The 16,593-nt window shown below is 34.8% G+C and overlaps 1 protein-coding gene across 2 annotated transcripts; it reads left to right on the top strand.

The window, feature by feature from the left end:
* LOC107613064 (oligouridylate-binding protein 1) lies at positions 9,219 to 16,337 on the top strand. Of its 2 annotated transcripts, none has more exons than XM_016314912.2 (13): positions 9,219 to 9,403; positions 9,573 to 9,764; positions 10,443 to 10,504; positions 10,609 to 10,711; positions 11,283 to 11,359; positions 11,622 to 11,683; positions 11,818 to 11,905; positions 12,142 to 12,217; positions 13,518 to 13,548; positions 13,660 to 13,782; positions 14,259 to 14,344; positions 15,131 to 15,304; positions 15,703 to 16,337. In XM_016314912.2, the coding sequence occupies exons 2-13, from the start codon at positions 9,651 to 9,653 to the stop codon at positions 16,015 to 16,017; spliced, it is 1,311 nt and encodes a 436-aa protein (XP_016170398.1). In that variant the 5' UTR covers positions 9,219 to 9,403; positions 9,573 to 9,650; the 3' UTR covers positions 16,018 to 16,337. The 2 variants fall into 2 exon arrangements, with proteins under 2 accessions (XP_016170398.1, XP_016170397.1); XM_016314911.2 differs by having other exon boundaries at positions 10,440 to 10,504.

Below are 16,593 nucleotides of genomic sequence, written 5' to 3'. Positions count from 1 at the left end.
TTGAAATTGTGTAATAACGAAGTACGATTGAAGGTGGTGTGATATGAACAATTTAGTATGGTGTTAGTGTGCTTTGATATATTATTGAGTTGATTGTTGGTATAGAAGTTTGGTTTTGAGTTTAGTTTTAATGAAAATTGAGGTTTGAAGGTTTTTATATAAAACTAATTTTTAGCCAAATTTCGGAAAGCCATAACTTGGCTTCCGCACCACCAAATTAATTCAAACATATTTTAAATGAAAATTGGGTCCGTGAAGTTTATGTCGTTCGAAGAACGGATGAAAAATATTTTAAAACAAAAAAGTTATGCGTGTCGGAAGTTTGGAGTGCAAAGTTGAAAATTCTGCAGCATTCAGCATTTTTGCTGTTCTGCATAACTTGCGTACGCGACCACTGTACGTGACCTCGCGTATGCGAGACCTTTCAGTAAATGCACTCCCACGCGTATGCGTGGCCCACGCATACGCGTGACCCCTGTTTTTAGCAAATGGGATTTTTTGTGTTTTAAACATGATTTTAGACTTCTAAACCTCTATTTTCACTCTTTTAATCCTAGATCTTGGTAGTATGCCTAGTAATGAGATGAAGTTAGGGAAGAGGAGGTACTTTGGAGGTGAAGTAAGGTTAGAAAGTGATATATATATGTATTAAAGAGTTCTTCTCTCATAGTTATCTCTTACGCGAGTGATGCAATTTTATGTTTAACACTTTGCTTAACTTTTCTTCACAAGCTTCTAGTTAACATTCCTTTCAACTATTATTATTATATATAATTTTTTACTTTTAGAGGTCGTAATACGTTGCCACCTCAGCTTTATGACTTAAGCATAAGGCTTTGTGTGGTAGGGTATTACAGCCTTTCTTTAGATTTAACCTCTGTCTCCACATTTCTTAGTTTTTCTTCAACTTTGTCTAGTCAAACAAAATATTCACACCGATATTCAGCACTTTGAAAATTTGACACAATAATTGAAAGGGATATAGAAGGGAAGAAATGGATGAAACCCTAAAGCCAGTAAGAAAAAGCAACGCAATTTGAAAACCTACCTCCCATAGAGGACATCGCAGAAACAATCTGTCTGGATTCCAGTCTGTTCTAGACTTCAGTACCACTGCTTCAATCCCGTGAAAACACTTACCATTGTTGTAGTCAAATTTCTTCTTCTTGTTCCTGTTCCTCAATAACAAAGATCTACCACCAATAGCACTACCACAATTTAAGGATAACGAGCTTGATTTTTCCTGGAATGAACCCATGTTCTTCCCTATCCGTTAGAGTTTCAACACAAAGCATCTTATTTCTGAAGATAAAAAAGAGAGAGGGTTTCTAATTAATTATCTTTAAAAAATTTAAAGATAAAATTAAATGGTTTATTCTGAGTTAGCACCAAGGGGAGACCTCACTCACAATCATGTTGCCAGCAAGGTGCAAAGACCCCACATGTCCACTTAAACTAACGAAGCCACACGCCTGTGGCCGGAAGGGTGAATGTGTCTACTGGAGTGTATAAATACTATTCACGCGTGACTCATTAAATGATTCAAGTGTAACTTGTCCAGTGTTAGAAAATTATTTAATTTTTTAATTTGTTTGTGTGAAATACATATATTAATTATAATCACAGATTATGCTATTTCAAATTAAATAACTTATATAATGGTGATCTCAATTATTGTTATAAAGGCTAAATTGAATAAGTCATAATTACTTATGATTTGGAATTAAACGATAATAAAACCAGATATTATATTTTGGATTTTAGATAATTATCTTTTGGATTTTAGTATATTATCTTTTAGACTTTAGATACTATTTTATTTGGGTTTCAGGGTTTAATGGGAGCCATGCTCAAATATAAAGACCTTCAGGGTTTCGGTCCCCAATATACCAAAGCCGCCTTTGTTACTCTTTTCCCATCAAAAGAGTTGCAGTTCAGCCTCCTAGGAATATAGAAGGTTTTGGTTGACCCCATTAGAGAAGTTGCAATTCAGCCGCCTAGGGATACAGAAGGTTTTGGTTGAGGAAGATCGAAAGAATCACAAGATTCAAACTCTTCCCATCATGATTCTTGTTTATGAATTCAGGTACACTTTCACATTCAAGTATTTTATTTCTTAATAATTTAACATGGATAATCTTCGGGCTAAGAAATTCTGAGAAAATTTTCAACAAGTGGTATCAGATTCGTCTATTATTAAATCATTACTCTCGTTACGGGTATCTATAGTTAATTCATGAAAAGTCCCAAGTATTGGATGTTTTCAAGTATTTCAAAGTTGAAGTTGAACTTCAACTTAGGAAGAAAATTAAAGCTGTCAAATCTGATCATGGTGGTAAATACTACGAAAGATATGACGGTTTAGGTGAGCAACGTCCCAGGCCTTTTGCTCTTTTTCTAGAGGAGTGTGGTATTGTTCCGCAATATATCATGTCAGGAAAACCTAACATGAATAGTGTTGCAGAGTGAAGGAATCAAACTCTTAAGGACATTGTGAGAAGTATGATTAGTCATTATTCCTTGCCTGAATTACTATAGGAGAAGTCTTAAAGACCGCAGTGTACATCCCTAATAGGGTGCCAAGCAAAGCAGTTAACAAAACCCCTTATGAAATTTGGACTGGAAAAAGGACCAATATAAAGCATTTGCACATTTGGGGATGTCCAACTGAGGCGCGACCTTATAGGCTACATGAAAGAAAATTTGACTCAAGAACAATTAGTTGCTACTTTGTTGGTTACGCTGAGTGTTCACGGGGGTACAAGTTTCACAATCTTGCATCAAGGTCTATTTTGAAATGGAAAATGTGAGATTTCTTGAGGATGTTAAGTTTGGAAGGGAAGGAAATATCAGGAATGTTGCTTTTGATGAGGATTCTATAACTGATAATGATCAGGTCTTTATACCTATTATTGTTCAAGACACAGTTATAGTACAAGAGCACAATGAGAATCCTACTGTAGATCCAGTTAAAGTACAAGAGAATAATGAGAATATCATTGTTACTCAAGATACTGCTACAGCACAGGAAAAATAATGAGAATCCTCCTCAATCCTAATCCATATAGCAAGCTCAATAATCTCAAGAAATGTCATTAAGGAGATCCAACAGAGAAAAGAGAAAATTTATCTATGATCTCAAACAAGTTTTTCGTCAATGCTATCACAAATTTAATCAAGTCATTACCTCATTTGGTTTTGAGATAAATATTATAGATGAATGTGTATACCGCAAGTTCAGTGGGAGGAAATACTTTTTTTTGTCTTATATGTTGATGACGTTCTACTTGCTAGTAACGATATAGGCTTGTTGCATGAAACTAAGAAATTTCTACCGAACAAATTCGAAATAAAAGATCTTGGTGATGCCTCTTTTATATTAGGAATCGAGATACTAAGAGATCGCTCGCAAGGTATTCTTGGATTATCACAAAAGAACTATATTGAAAAGATTTTAAGTAGATATGACATGGAAGGTTGTAGACCAATGGACACACCCGTAGCTAAAGGAGACAAGTTTAGTTTCAAGCAATGCCCTAAAAATGATCTTGAAAGAAAAACAATGCATGATTAAACCTTATGCATCAGCACTAGGAAGCTTAATGTATGCTCAAGTCTGCACACGTCCCGATATATCATTTATAGTGGGAGTGTTTGGTAGATACTTGAACAATCCGGGCATGGATCTTGGATAGCTGTTAAATGCGTAATGCATTATCTAAAAAAGAGAACAAAGGATTACATGCTTACTTGTCGGATATCAGAAAATTTGGAGATCATTGAGTACTCTGATTTCGATTTCTTGGCATACTGTTACGAAACTTTGTCACTTAACTTCGTATAGTAGATGACATTGAAAGGCCATTGAAAATATTTTGTGACAGTAAGTCAATAGTACTATACTCCAACAAATAATAAGAACTTGACAAAATCGAAGCATATAGACAATCAAGTTCTTAGTTGTCAAGGAGAAAGTTCAAGAAAAAAATAGATTTCCATAGAACATATAGAAACAGAGTATATGCTAGCAGACCTATTAACTAAGGAATTGATCCCTAAATCTTTCATGGGCACACGGCTCGGATGGGTGTCAATATTTATGATACTTTGGTTTAGTGGAAGTTTATTTTATGCTATATGTCCTATGAGAGATATTGAATTATTTTTCTGCAGAATTAAGTTGATGGTTTATTTCATGTTACATGAAATGTTCATTTTACAATATTTGTTTTGTATTTTATCTCAATAAAATTTTAAAATTGGACCAACTGGAAATAAACATGCATGAGATCACTTGGCATGTAATTTCCATATTACTCATCCAAATTTAATCTATGTCGTTAAATATATTAGTATAGTGATCATCATGATTTAGTCATGACACTAATGTGATAAAAGCTGCGGTAATTCCATATCTAATATATGAGACGGACAAGATTGTTAAAGTAACAAGAGAAATAGCATTCAGATGCACGTATAAAGTTTATAAGATGTGATTATGTCAAGAACGAATATATATATAGCTCAAGTGGGAGATTGTTATGAAATTATTTAATTTTCTAATTTGTTTGTGGGCAATACATATATTAATTATAATCACAAATTATGCTATTTCCAATTAAATGACTTATATAATGGTGATATCAATTATTGTTATAAATGCTAAATTGAATAAGTCATAATTACTTTTGATTTGGAACTAAATGAGAATAAAACTAGATATTATCTTTTGGACTTTAGATAATTATCTTTTAGATTTTAGATATATTATCTTTTGGACTTTAAATACTATTTTATTTGAGCTTTAATGTTTAATGGGTGGCATGCTCAAATATAAATAGTGCCTTCAGGGTTTCGGTCCCAATATACCAAAGCCCCCTCAACAACTCTTTCCTCATCAGAGAAGTTGCAATTCAACTGCCTGGAGATACAGAAGGATTTGGTTGAGGAAAATCGAAAGAACCACAAGATCCAAACTCTTCCCATCATGATTCATGTTTATGAATTCAGGTATGTTTCTGCATTTAAATATTTTATTTCTTAATGATTTAATATGGATAATCTTTGGGCTAAGAATTTCTGAGAAAATTTTCAACATCCAGCGTGTGAGCTTTCAAGTTATTTATAATTCTTTTTAGTCATATTAGTCCTTGACAGATAAAACATAAGTTAAATTAGTCCTTTCGTTAGTTAGATGATGACATATCACGTTAAGTGCCTCGTGGCATGACGACGTAGTAGGTTAATGCCACTTGTCACAAGATGATTGGTTGACATGTTAGGTCAGTGACACCTAACACGCCACGTGTCACTTGACATGCGAAAGAGTTATTTATAATCAAAATAGTTCCTAAAAGTCCAGACGTAAATTATTTTCATCCCTAAAATTTTAAAAATTAATCAAATTAGTCCTTAAAAATTTTCAAAATTAATATTATGAAAAAAATAAAAAATATATATAAAGACTAATTTGATCATTTTTTAAAATTTTTGGGATGAAAATGACTTGCGTCTGAAATTTTATAGACTATTTTGATTATAAATAACTTTTTGACATGTCAAGTGACACGTGGCATGCTAGGCGTCACTGACCTGGCACGTCAACCAATGATCTTGTGACACGTGACATTAACCTATCACGTCATCATGTCACGTGGCACTTAACGTGACACTGTTGGGAATAAATAATATGATCCTAATCCAATCAATCATTTGTCAAATAATTTGTTATTGTTATTATATTAAAATATTAATATAATAAGGTCCTTGGTTAAATTTAGAGATTTATCATTGTGATAATAATTATAATATTGAGAGATAAATCTTTTATAATTTAATTTAAATTGTTCTTGGTCATAGGATTATTAAAAAGGACATTAATAATCTGGAAATATCAATATATATATAATGGTCTTCATTGGATGAAAATTAATAAATCTCATTTATTAAATTATATATATAGATGGTACACATAGAGACATGACCATTGAACTCATTCAATTTGAGAATTCTTAATGGTTATAATTTATGTATATTTGTCAATAGGATATTTTTCAAGATGAACATAGTAATAAAGCTTCCTTTGACTTGCGACTGTCATAGTAATTAACAATGTATTTATTATATTTTGATTCCATATACCTAATACTATCCTATGATGCTAGTTGAATAGATATTGGGTATGATTGAAATACTTATAGAATTAATGATTAGTAAAAAAGGAATCTGTCAACTATCGGTAAAGAGTTTGAGCTCTATGATTATAATGATTGAAATGAATAAAACATTGGCCAAGAAAATTGAATGAATGAAGAAATGAGTTTCTGAAGTCGTTCACAGTTCATTATAATAATAGTAATAAATTAGAGTTTGGCAATTAAACTATATTCTAAAGATTAACCAAGAGCTGAAAGATGGAAGGAATTATACTTTATTCTTCTCAAGTTCTTAGTAAAATTATATTCATACTATCATGTCGTTGAGGAGTGTTGTTAGACGCCAACATTGATTAGTAAATTTAGTATGCCTAATTTACTACCTACTTAGTATTGAACCGATGAGGTCACACATTAACGAGCGTTCTAATCTTTGCTGTAGAATTATTTAATTATTATTTTAATTTGATCAAATAAATAATTATATTAATTCAAATAAAATATTATTATATTTTTTGTTAGTACCAAAAATATAATAATAGTATGATAATTGAGAATACTAGATGAGATTTGAGAATAACATTCTATTTCTAAATTTGAATTCTAAATTTAGATGAGATCCTAATTGATTATGTTTCAAATAGAGTTATGATATGATTCATAAATTTGAAAGATTCAAATTTAAAATTAGTAACAAATCTCATACTATATATATCTATGCCAAGAGTAAAGAAAAAAGACGAAAACCAAAATAAGAGTTTTATTTCTTTATTTCTACACATATAAACGTATGTGTGTCTAATTCTTGGAGAAGAATTTTATGGTGTGCAAAGAGTTACAAAGAGATTTCTCAATTTAAATCAGATATCCATTGGTGAATGAGCTGATAGCGAAGGTTGGTCTCGGTATGGATACACATAGAATCTTCGTACAATCGAAAAATAAATTTTTTACTAAAGCGTCCAAAGTATTTAGATATGATCTATATATATTATTTGAATGAGGTAAATACCAAATCGGTACCCAAAAGATTCTGACGCTGACAAAATAGTACCTGACTTTTACTATTGACAAAATAGTCCCTAAAAAATTTTAAAATTTGACAAGCGTGTCCTCGAACTCGCCAAAGCAAATCTCCGGCAAGCACAATGCTAACGTAGCCGCCGTGACTTGGCAAACCACCCCAAACCCTAATCCCTCCTCCCCATCGCAGCCCCCTTTCCCTCTCCCTCCCCAATGCACACTCCCCCCTCCCTCTCCATCGCAACCCCCTACCCAATGCACACTCCCTCCCCATCGCAGCCCCTTTCCCTCTCCCTCCCCATTACAGCCCCTTCTCTAACGCACACTACCTCCTTCCCTCTCTCTTCCTAATTGCAGCAGCAGAAGCCTCAATAACAGCAAAAACAACACCATCAGAACTCAGAACATAACCAATAGAAGAACCTGCACATTCAAAACCTAACCTTGCTTGTTCCTCCTTCTCTCTTTTCCCTCATTCCTTCCTTCTCTTATCGGAGGACCATAATAATAACAATATCCATTCACACACACAGACATTTTACACAAACACATAACCTGCATATATAAATATAAAGAGAGAAAGAGAGAAAGGCTGAGGGACTGAGGAGATGCAGCAATTCCAGGCCTTGTTGTCGCTCCGATGGTGGTGGTAATGGTCCTTGATAGTGCTCTTGCTGTTGAAGTTGCTATTGCTGTTGAGATTGTTGCTGCGATAGGAAAGAGAGAAAAATGTGTATTGGGGTTGCTGCTGTTATTGTTGCTTGTTGTTGTTGTCGGCGAGCTCCAGGGCACGCTTGTCAAATTTTAAAATCTTTTAGGGACTATTTTGTCAATAACAAAAGTCAGGTACCATTTTGTCAGCGTCAGAATCTTTCGAGTACCGATTTGGTAGTTACCTCTTATTTGAATAAAGTTTAAGCATAAAATAAATCTTTTTAAAATTATTTTTTCTTCTGCTGCGTGTTATAAACACATGGTAATCTTTCAGACATGTCATCATCTAACTAATGGAAGGACCAATTTGACTTACGTTTTATCTTTCAAGGACTAATATGACTAAAAAAATCATTTGAGAACTAATTTGAAGAATGAGTAATCTTTCAGGGACGCATGAATGCATGTTAAGAATAAGGGTGAATATGCTGATACGTAATGATATTTAGGTGTGTCTAAGTGTGTCTAAAAAAGAATTTTTTATTTTTTATTAAGACACGGTTGGACACAGCATACATGTATGTTGGACGAATGTCCATAAATATCGTATCTAAAATGTGTCCAACATACAAATATACTATGCTTCATAGTCTTTTAAAAATGAATTTGACTATTAATCCTTATTATTCTATTGACCACAGCTAAGTGTCACCCGAGTTGAAGCCCATTTTGGTCTCTGAAATTTTCGACCGGCCTCAATTTCGACCCTCAAATTTATAGTTACCCAATTAACACTCTCAAATATTAGATTGTGATCCACATTTGCCCCTGTAGATATTTCCATTAACAGAGATATGATATGGCACGTTAAGTTGACATAATGTGTATCCACGTGGCACCCAACTTGCTAGAATGGATGTGTGATGAGTGAATGACGTGGCAAAATTTGAATGAACTCAATTTGCGATCCTCTTTTTCCAATATGTTCGAGACTTTACTGGAAAAATTGAGTTCATTCAACTTTTGCCACATCATTCACTCATCACACATCAATTCTAGCAAGTTGGGTGCCACGTAGATACACATTATGTCAACTTAACGTGTCATATCAGATCTCCGTTAACGAAAATAGCTATAGAGACAAGCGTGAGACACAATCTAATATTTGAGAGTGTTAATTGGATAACTATAAATTTGAGGGTCGAAATTGAGGCCGGTCCACAAAATGGTTTCAACTCCACCTATTTCATTTCTTTGTCCTAAGCCTTAACCCTCGGGTTTTGGCCCAGAAAAACAAAGAAAAGGAAAAAAAATAGGCGGATAGGGTAAAACTAAACGGGTTTAGGCCCGACCCTACCAAAGGTCCGAATCCCGTGGTTTGAGTTACAGTGGTAGTAAGTGGATGGAAGGAAGAGAGAGAGAGAGAGAAAGTAGAGAGAGAGAAAATGAGAAGAAACAAAGAGTGTGCAAATTCCAAAAAGAAAGAGTAGCCACACGCAATTGGGAACCATCTTTCGCAACCCTCACACCCACCCCCACCCACATCGCCCTCTTCCTCTCTCACATTCACGGTAAGCACTCAGAACCGAAAACTTCAAATTGAAAACAGAAAAACCCTTATTTTTCCCCCAATCACAGATTCCAATCACCGATTGGCGTTTCATCTCGTCACTATTTAGATTATCGACTTCGAATCTTGGTTTCTTAATCACACCATTTCGTTCTACCTCTTTTTCTCAGGAATCAATCGGGAGAAGAAATAACGAGAGAAGTTGCGATTGATTTCTCGGTGTGTGTTTTGGGGTTATTGTGTGGAATATGCAACATAGGCTGAAGTTGCAGCAACAACAACAACAAGCCCTAATGCAACAAGCCTTGCTTCAACAACAGCAGATGTACCACCCTGGCATGCTTGCTGCTGCAATGTCTCAGGTTCTTTCACTTTCTTTTTCGGGATTTTATGTTCTTATTTTAATTTTTTTTAAAAATATATATGTTTAATTTGTAAGTAATAGATATTTGTATGTTGTTCAACTAGTGTATTCAGTGCTGCGTTTTACTCTTTCTGCTATGGATTCAATTGCATATGCGTTGGTCTGAAGAATAAAATTAGGGTAAATGGATAAATCTTTAATTGACCATGGTTTCTATGGTTTTGTATTGAGCTTCTTCTTCCACTTTCACAGCGTTTTAAAATTTATACGAAGAGTCTACCTTTGGTTTTGTTTTTCCCCAATTTCATTTCATTAAGTATATATGATAAGTGCCTTTCAACTTCATTTAGTGGCTATTCAACTATTCGTAAGGTTTCATAGTAAGGCGGCACATGATAAAAATTGCTGGACAATTGACAATACTACTGCACGAATCTATAAAAATATTTATCAATTATGGATGCCTGAAGCATTCAGAGAATTGTCTACCCCAATGGGTTGAGTACTGAACAATATTTTTTTTTTACAATTGGTGAAATGGCCTGAATTGTTTCGTATAACTTATTGGTTGGTTTGTCTTCTTTTTCTCCCTTTGGTTCTATACGGGAGTCTTCATGTAGTTGCTTGGACATTTCCCTTTTCCTTGTTTATTCATTCTAGTTTTGAAATTTAGCAGATGGAGCCAGTTCCAGGTGGAAATCTACCCCCTGGGTTTGACACTTCTTCATGCCGTAGTGTGTAAGTGCTGGATTTCTTTCTGCCTTTACGTTTTCAATGTACCAGAAGTAGTATACAGCTTTTGTATGGTGCCACCTAAATAATCTGAGGCTCTGTCCTTTCAGTTATGTAGGAAATATTCATGTAAATGTCACGGATAAACTTCTTGCAGAAGTTTTTCAGAGTGCTGGTCCTCTGGCTGGGTGCAAGCTCATAAGAAAAGAAAAGGTTTGATTCCGTATTAAACTAGATGTTCTCAGTTGATGCTCTTCATTTATAGTTTTCGTCGTCTTCCTCTTTTAACAAGCATCGCCTTAAAAACAAAATAGAATTGTGTTATTTTCCTATGCTATATTACTAATATGAATTATGAAAAATGAATATGGATATGGTAAGTGGGGGCTTTAGCTAACTGAAAATGTTTGATGAGACCAACTTTCAATATCAAAAGAGTTTTCTTTCACTAACTTCATTCTTTATAATCCTCTCTTGATCTGATGAATGGGGGGTGTTAGTACCTTCTCATTGCCATAAAAAATTATGATCACTTGTCTATCATGATGTTTAGGCAGTGAAAATGGGCTTCTCTACTTGGAATAGCCTATGCTGAAAGCTTAGAGCTTGATAGAAAATGCTGCAGCTAAGGTCATAGACTGCGTTAAATCATGTTATGTTATATGCGAATTGCTGTCATCAGTCCTGCTGTGGGAAGCAGAATTAACTTATCCCTTGCATCTGTTCTCTAGTTTCTGGTTTCTGTTGATTAGTGTCACTTTTCTGATTCACATCGCTTTTTCAGTCCTCTTATGGTTTTGTGGACTATCATGATCGAGCATCTGCAGCCCTTGCAATAATGACATTGCATGGAAGGCAACTGTAAGCATCATGTTTTACACTTGGTTATTTTGAATCTCCCATATTTGCATTGGTATGTGAACTGTGTGGAGGCTTGCCGTGTATAGCGATTCTTACTGATACACCTATCGTATGGTTGCCAATATACATGTATTGTAATGTCTTAGTGGATGTCATTTTAATTATTCAATCTTGATAAGTTTGTTAGACTTTTCCTTAATGTGCTGCAACACTTGATTAATTAATTTGTTTATTTTTTAATTTTTTTAATTCCTACCTACAGATATGGTCAAGCACTTAAGGTGAATTGGGCATATGCCAATAGCAGTAGAGAGGATACTTCAGGTTACTCTTAAGCACACTCCATTTGTATTTCTTTGACTTATGATGATTTTCTTTTGTTCCTTTTTGGGGGTGTTATTTTTCTTTTTTATTTTTAGTTGTTTATTTTTTTTTTCATTTTATTTTAAAATCATCAGGGCACTACAATATATTTGTTGGTGATTTGAGTCCAGAGGTTACTGATGCGACTTTATTTGCATGCTTCTCAGTCTATCCTAGTTGTTCGTGAGTTCCTCATTGCTTTTTTTCCCCCTCTTCATTTCATTTTTTTCGTTCACTAGAGCAAGGTTTATTCTTTGAGATGGACTGATGGTGACTGTACTCTAGTCATTATTGTTAGTGACAGTTGAAGGCTGATAATTGGTGTGGACAGTTAACTCTTAAACAGGTTACTGTACTGCAAGTTTCAGTATACTCTGGCCTTGGAACTTACTTTTCATTCTCTATTGTATTTATTGCAGGGATGCAAGGGTTATGTGGGATCACAAAACTGGGCGCTCAAAAGGATATGGTTTTGTTTCTTTCCGTGATCATCAGGTAATGCTTATTTTGTGTACTGGAATGTGCTAGAGTGATGAACCGAAAAACCCTCCTAAAAGGTTGAAAATAGTTTTTAATTTTTTTAAGGTAAAACCAAGTATACTTTTTCTCCCCTAGCTTTTTGGTTTGGTTTCAAATTTACCTCATTTTTTCCCCTCAATTTGGTACCAACATTTCAAAACGTCTTCAGACCAACCCCCCATCCCAAGTCAACCACCCACCCCCAAACACACCAAAAAGGAGATCCAATTTTTTTTTTTGCAGACTTCTATTGCATAGGAGCATATTTTCTATGAAAAAGGCTCTTGATTATGGATAATCTATGTTAGTCAATGGGGGTACAAGCCTTAGGTGAAGATTGATAGCTTGATTTTTAAGCTAGTAGGAAATTCAAGAGTTGAAGAAATTAACAATGGAGAGAAGGTCCTAAGTGTATATTTCTAGGGTATTGAAATTCCCATATGGGTGCTTTTCTTTTCTCTTGGGGTCTCATCTGAGAGGGAGGTGATAATTCTCAATTGATTTTGACGATGGTGCTGCTAGGCTTGAAAATATTCTTTTTACATTCTTCTGTGATGCTGATGAGAAATATGGGGGCTTTCATAAAGATATTAATACAATCAATTACATGGAGAGGAATATAAAGGTATCCAGTTTCCACCCCTGAACCTGTTGATGATTGCTTGAAGAGAAAGGTACACTTGCATCTATGGCAAGGAGGGTGGTGGGAGAGAGAAGGTGGTGGCAGTGGTGGTGGAGGTGATAGTAGTTGGGTTGGAGGAGAGGAATGAAGGAAGATGATGGGAAAAGAAAGAGAAGAAAAAGGGGGGGGGGCATCAAATGAATGGAAGGGTGAAATTGAGGATGTTATACAACTTTAGATAGAAAATTGGAACAAAGAACATTCTAGGAAGATTTGATACCAGAACCCATCATTAAGGACAAAAGTATAATCTATCCTATAGTCTCTTTTAGCCCATGGTCTCTTTCCTCCCTTAAGTTGTATTATGATTATACTCACAATGATAGACATGGTGATGGCTATCATTCAAGATTTCAAGTGTTTTCCAAATTAGACTAGATCAGAATACTCAATGTCGCTTGGAGCACAAAACCACTTTACATAAGCTGTACTATATTACATTGTTTTCTGCTTTATTTATGTATGTATAAAGATCAATTTGAAGTTCTGAACTCTGAATGGCATTTTCCAAGTTAAACTCTGCAAAGTTAGTTTGGTTTAGTGTAGCTATGTTAGTTTTCTATTTAATTATGTCTCTATGCAATGTATATGCAGGATGCACAAAGTGCTATAAATGATATGACAGGTTAGTGATTTAATCATCTGTTCCTTTTTAGTTTTTTTAAAAATTATTTCTGATTTCTCATGCCATTTACTTTTGTTTCTACCAACTTGTGCTATTTCCTGCTTCTTATAGGTAAATGGCTGGGAAATAGGCAGATACGATGCAATTGGGCAACTAAGGGTGCCAGTACTAGCTCCAATGAAGAGAAGAGCACTGACAACCAAAATGCTGTTGTTCTTACAAATGGGTCTTCAGGTATTGTGTACCTTGCTAAAAATGAGTGATTGATTCTATTTGCATAACTGTGAAAATGTATAATAGACCACAGCTATTCTGGTAGCATGCATACTTTGGTAGTATACATTGCTTCATCCAAAGCTTGTCTTGTAGGGAGATGTTCCTAAAATTCTAATTGCTAGTTTTTTCTTAGATCGGATTTGATACATGCTTGGTTTATATATATGGGCTTTTGAGATTTTCTGCTTGCACTCTATCTATGTTTTTAGATGAAGTGGATAGAGATATCTAGCAGACACAAATAGTAAAGTTAATTTTGTTTAAGCTAGTGTTTCGTAAGCCTTTTTGTTTACTTTTTTAGTACATTAATATTATTTGGCAACATGTATTATCCTTACATATTCAGAATGCTGTTTCTGGATCAGTTTATGTATGGAAATTAAATGATTACAATAATTGAGTACTCTCTTTTTTTAACCCTGGGTATTCTACAGATGGAGGTCAAGATAACAGCAATGAGGATGCCCCTGAAAACAATCCTGCATACACCACTGTTTATGTTGGCAACCTTCCCCATGATGTATGTATAGTATTTGAAGAATGAAATGCTATCATTATGTTTCCACATACATTTGTGCACAACTTAAATTTCATTCCTTTGTTCAAAAAATATTGAAAAGCATGTAATTATATGGTTTGGTGTGTGAATCGTCTAAGTATAATATTCGATGAATTTTTACAGCATGCATATTTTTAAATGATATGTATGTAAAAACCCTTGTATTTTCTGTTTTCTGTATCACGATCCAGTAATCAGTTTGACATTTGATAAAACCAATATACCAAAAGAATTTGATAGTGTTTGCAATAGTATCTTGCTCCAATCTTTCCAACTGCACAAGTGCCTTGCTGCATGTGATTAGTGATATAGACATGCCTAGGCCTGCAAAATTATGACTGACTTGACCTTGAACTAGTGTAGTTAAAATTCAAGTTTGTTCTTGGTCTTGAACTTGACTGATAGCGTAGCCTAGTCTAATAACAGGTTTGGTTTTCCTGTTTGGAACCTTCCCAAACTCATTGCAATGTCTCTGCAATTTGAAGTCATGGTTGAGATTTAAGTTAATTGTAATATTTGCATCTACTTATTGATGAATACAATAACAATAAGAAAACCTTGTACTGTGTTCTAGATAAATCATATTTATAATTATCGATGAATATCTCTGTCAAGACTGGCAGTAATGGTCTAAATGTTGGTCTGTCTTGCAAAGTTGCAATTTCTTGAGCACTTTGAATTGTTCTGTCCACATATTTCTTGATAACTGATTCATCTTATCTCTACAAATGTGGTATTTTATTACAGGTAACACAAGCTGAACTCCACTGTCAATTTCATGCACTGGGGGCTGGAGTTATTGAGGAGGTTCGAGTTCAGAGGGATAAAGGTTTTGGATTTGTCAGATACAACACTCATGAGGAAGCAGCATTGGCCATTCAGATGGCTAATGGAAGAATAGTTCGTGGGAAGTCTATGAAGGTGAGAAATCTGCCACTTGCTTGCTGCTCATCTATCTATTTAAGTTCTCGAGTGAGTGAGGATGCAATCCTTCTTTCTTATTTGCCAGTAGATGATCATGTTTCTTACATGTTTAGACTTTAGACCCATACATGCACCCATCCGTGCCAATGACCTGACCTCATCCGTAAAAAAGACGTCACATGTAGGAGGGTTTGGGATTTTGATTCAGATGACAAGTCTATACATATAGCATTCATGTCAATATGTCATGGAATGATAGACTCATTTTATTATTTTGTTTGAATTGAAAATGAAAATGAATGAGTTTAATGAAATTCCATGGTTGCGAAGCACACCAAAATTCGGCATGTTTCCGCGTTTGTGTGAATAAAATGTAATTTCATTGGTTTGTGCAGTGTTCATGGGGCAGCAAGCCAACTCCTCCTGGAACAGCTTCAAATCCTCTGCCTCCTCCTGCTCAACCATATCAAATACTTCCTACTGCAGGGATGAACCAAGGCTATTCTCCTGCTGAGTTGTTGGCGTATCAGCGCCAGCTGGCCTTGAGTCAAGCTGCTGTATCCGGCCTTTCAGGTCAAGCTCTTCTGCAGATGTCTGGACAACATGGCCTAGCTCCTGCATCAATGGGTATAAACTCCGGGGGATCCCAAGCCATGTATGACGGATATGCTGGTAATTCATCAAGACAGCAGCTCATGTACTATCGCTAAACATGCCGGTGCACATTCAGAGTGTCCTTGTTGCATCTCATTTCTCTTGCTTCTCCACATCATGTCATTTTCCAAACTCGGCTTTTTCTTTTTAAATTGAGGTATTGTGGTTTGATATTTACTTTGAATTTTATCTCTTGTTGTAATTTGTATTGTTTGATCTTAAGTGGGTTTTATGACTAAGATAAAGGGAGATATCTATATGGGTTTTGCTAGAAAGGGTATTGAGTTTTTATGTTTGGGTAGTTTTCTTTAATGGTATTGTATATTATGACTATTAACTAAATTTTATGTTGATAAATTTTATGCTTCTTATTTTCCTTTCTTGTTGCCCGCAAAAGGCGGAATATGTGCTCCTTCATGGATCAAATAATGGTAATGCTGCGGTAGTACTTTGTATCAGCAAGAATACCCATTAGGAATTTAGGATACGTAAGCTTTCATTATTATGATGCATCACTTTAGATGTCTCTCATAACTGAACAATTTATGACAAGGATCACGGTTATGTTTTTTCTACTCACGATTTTAATTAGTATCGTGAACAAAATAGTTGTAGCTTTTGGATCTGGTTGG

This window comes from Arachis ipaensis, chromosome B08, assembly GCF_000816755.2.
Source record: "Arachis ipaensis cultivar K30076 chromosome B08, Araip1.1, whole genome shotgun sequence".
NCBI classification, from domain to species: Eukaryota; Viridiplantae; Streptophyta; class Magnoliopsida; order Fabales; family Fabaceae; genus Arachis; species Arachis ipaensis.
The sequence above is the reverse complement of the archived record's forward strand: the minus strand, read 5'-3'. Positions and strand labels throughout refer to the sequence as shown.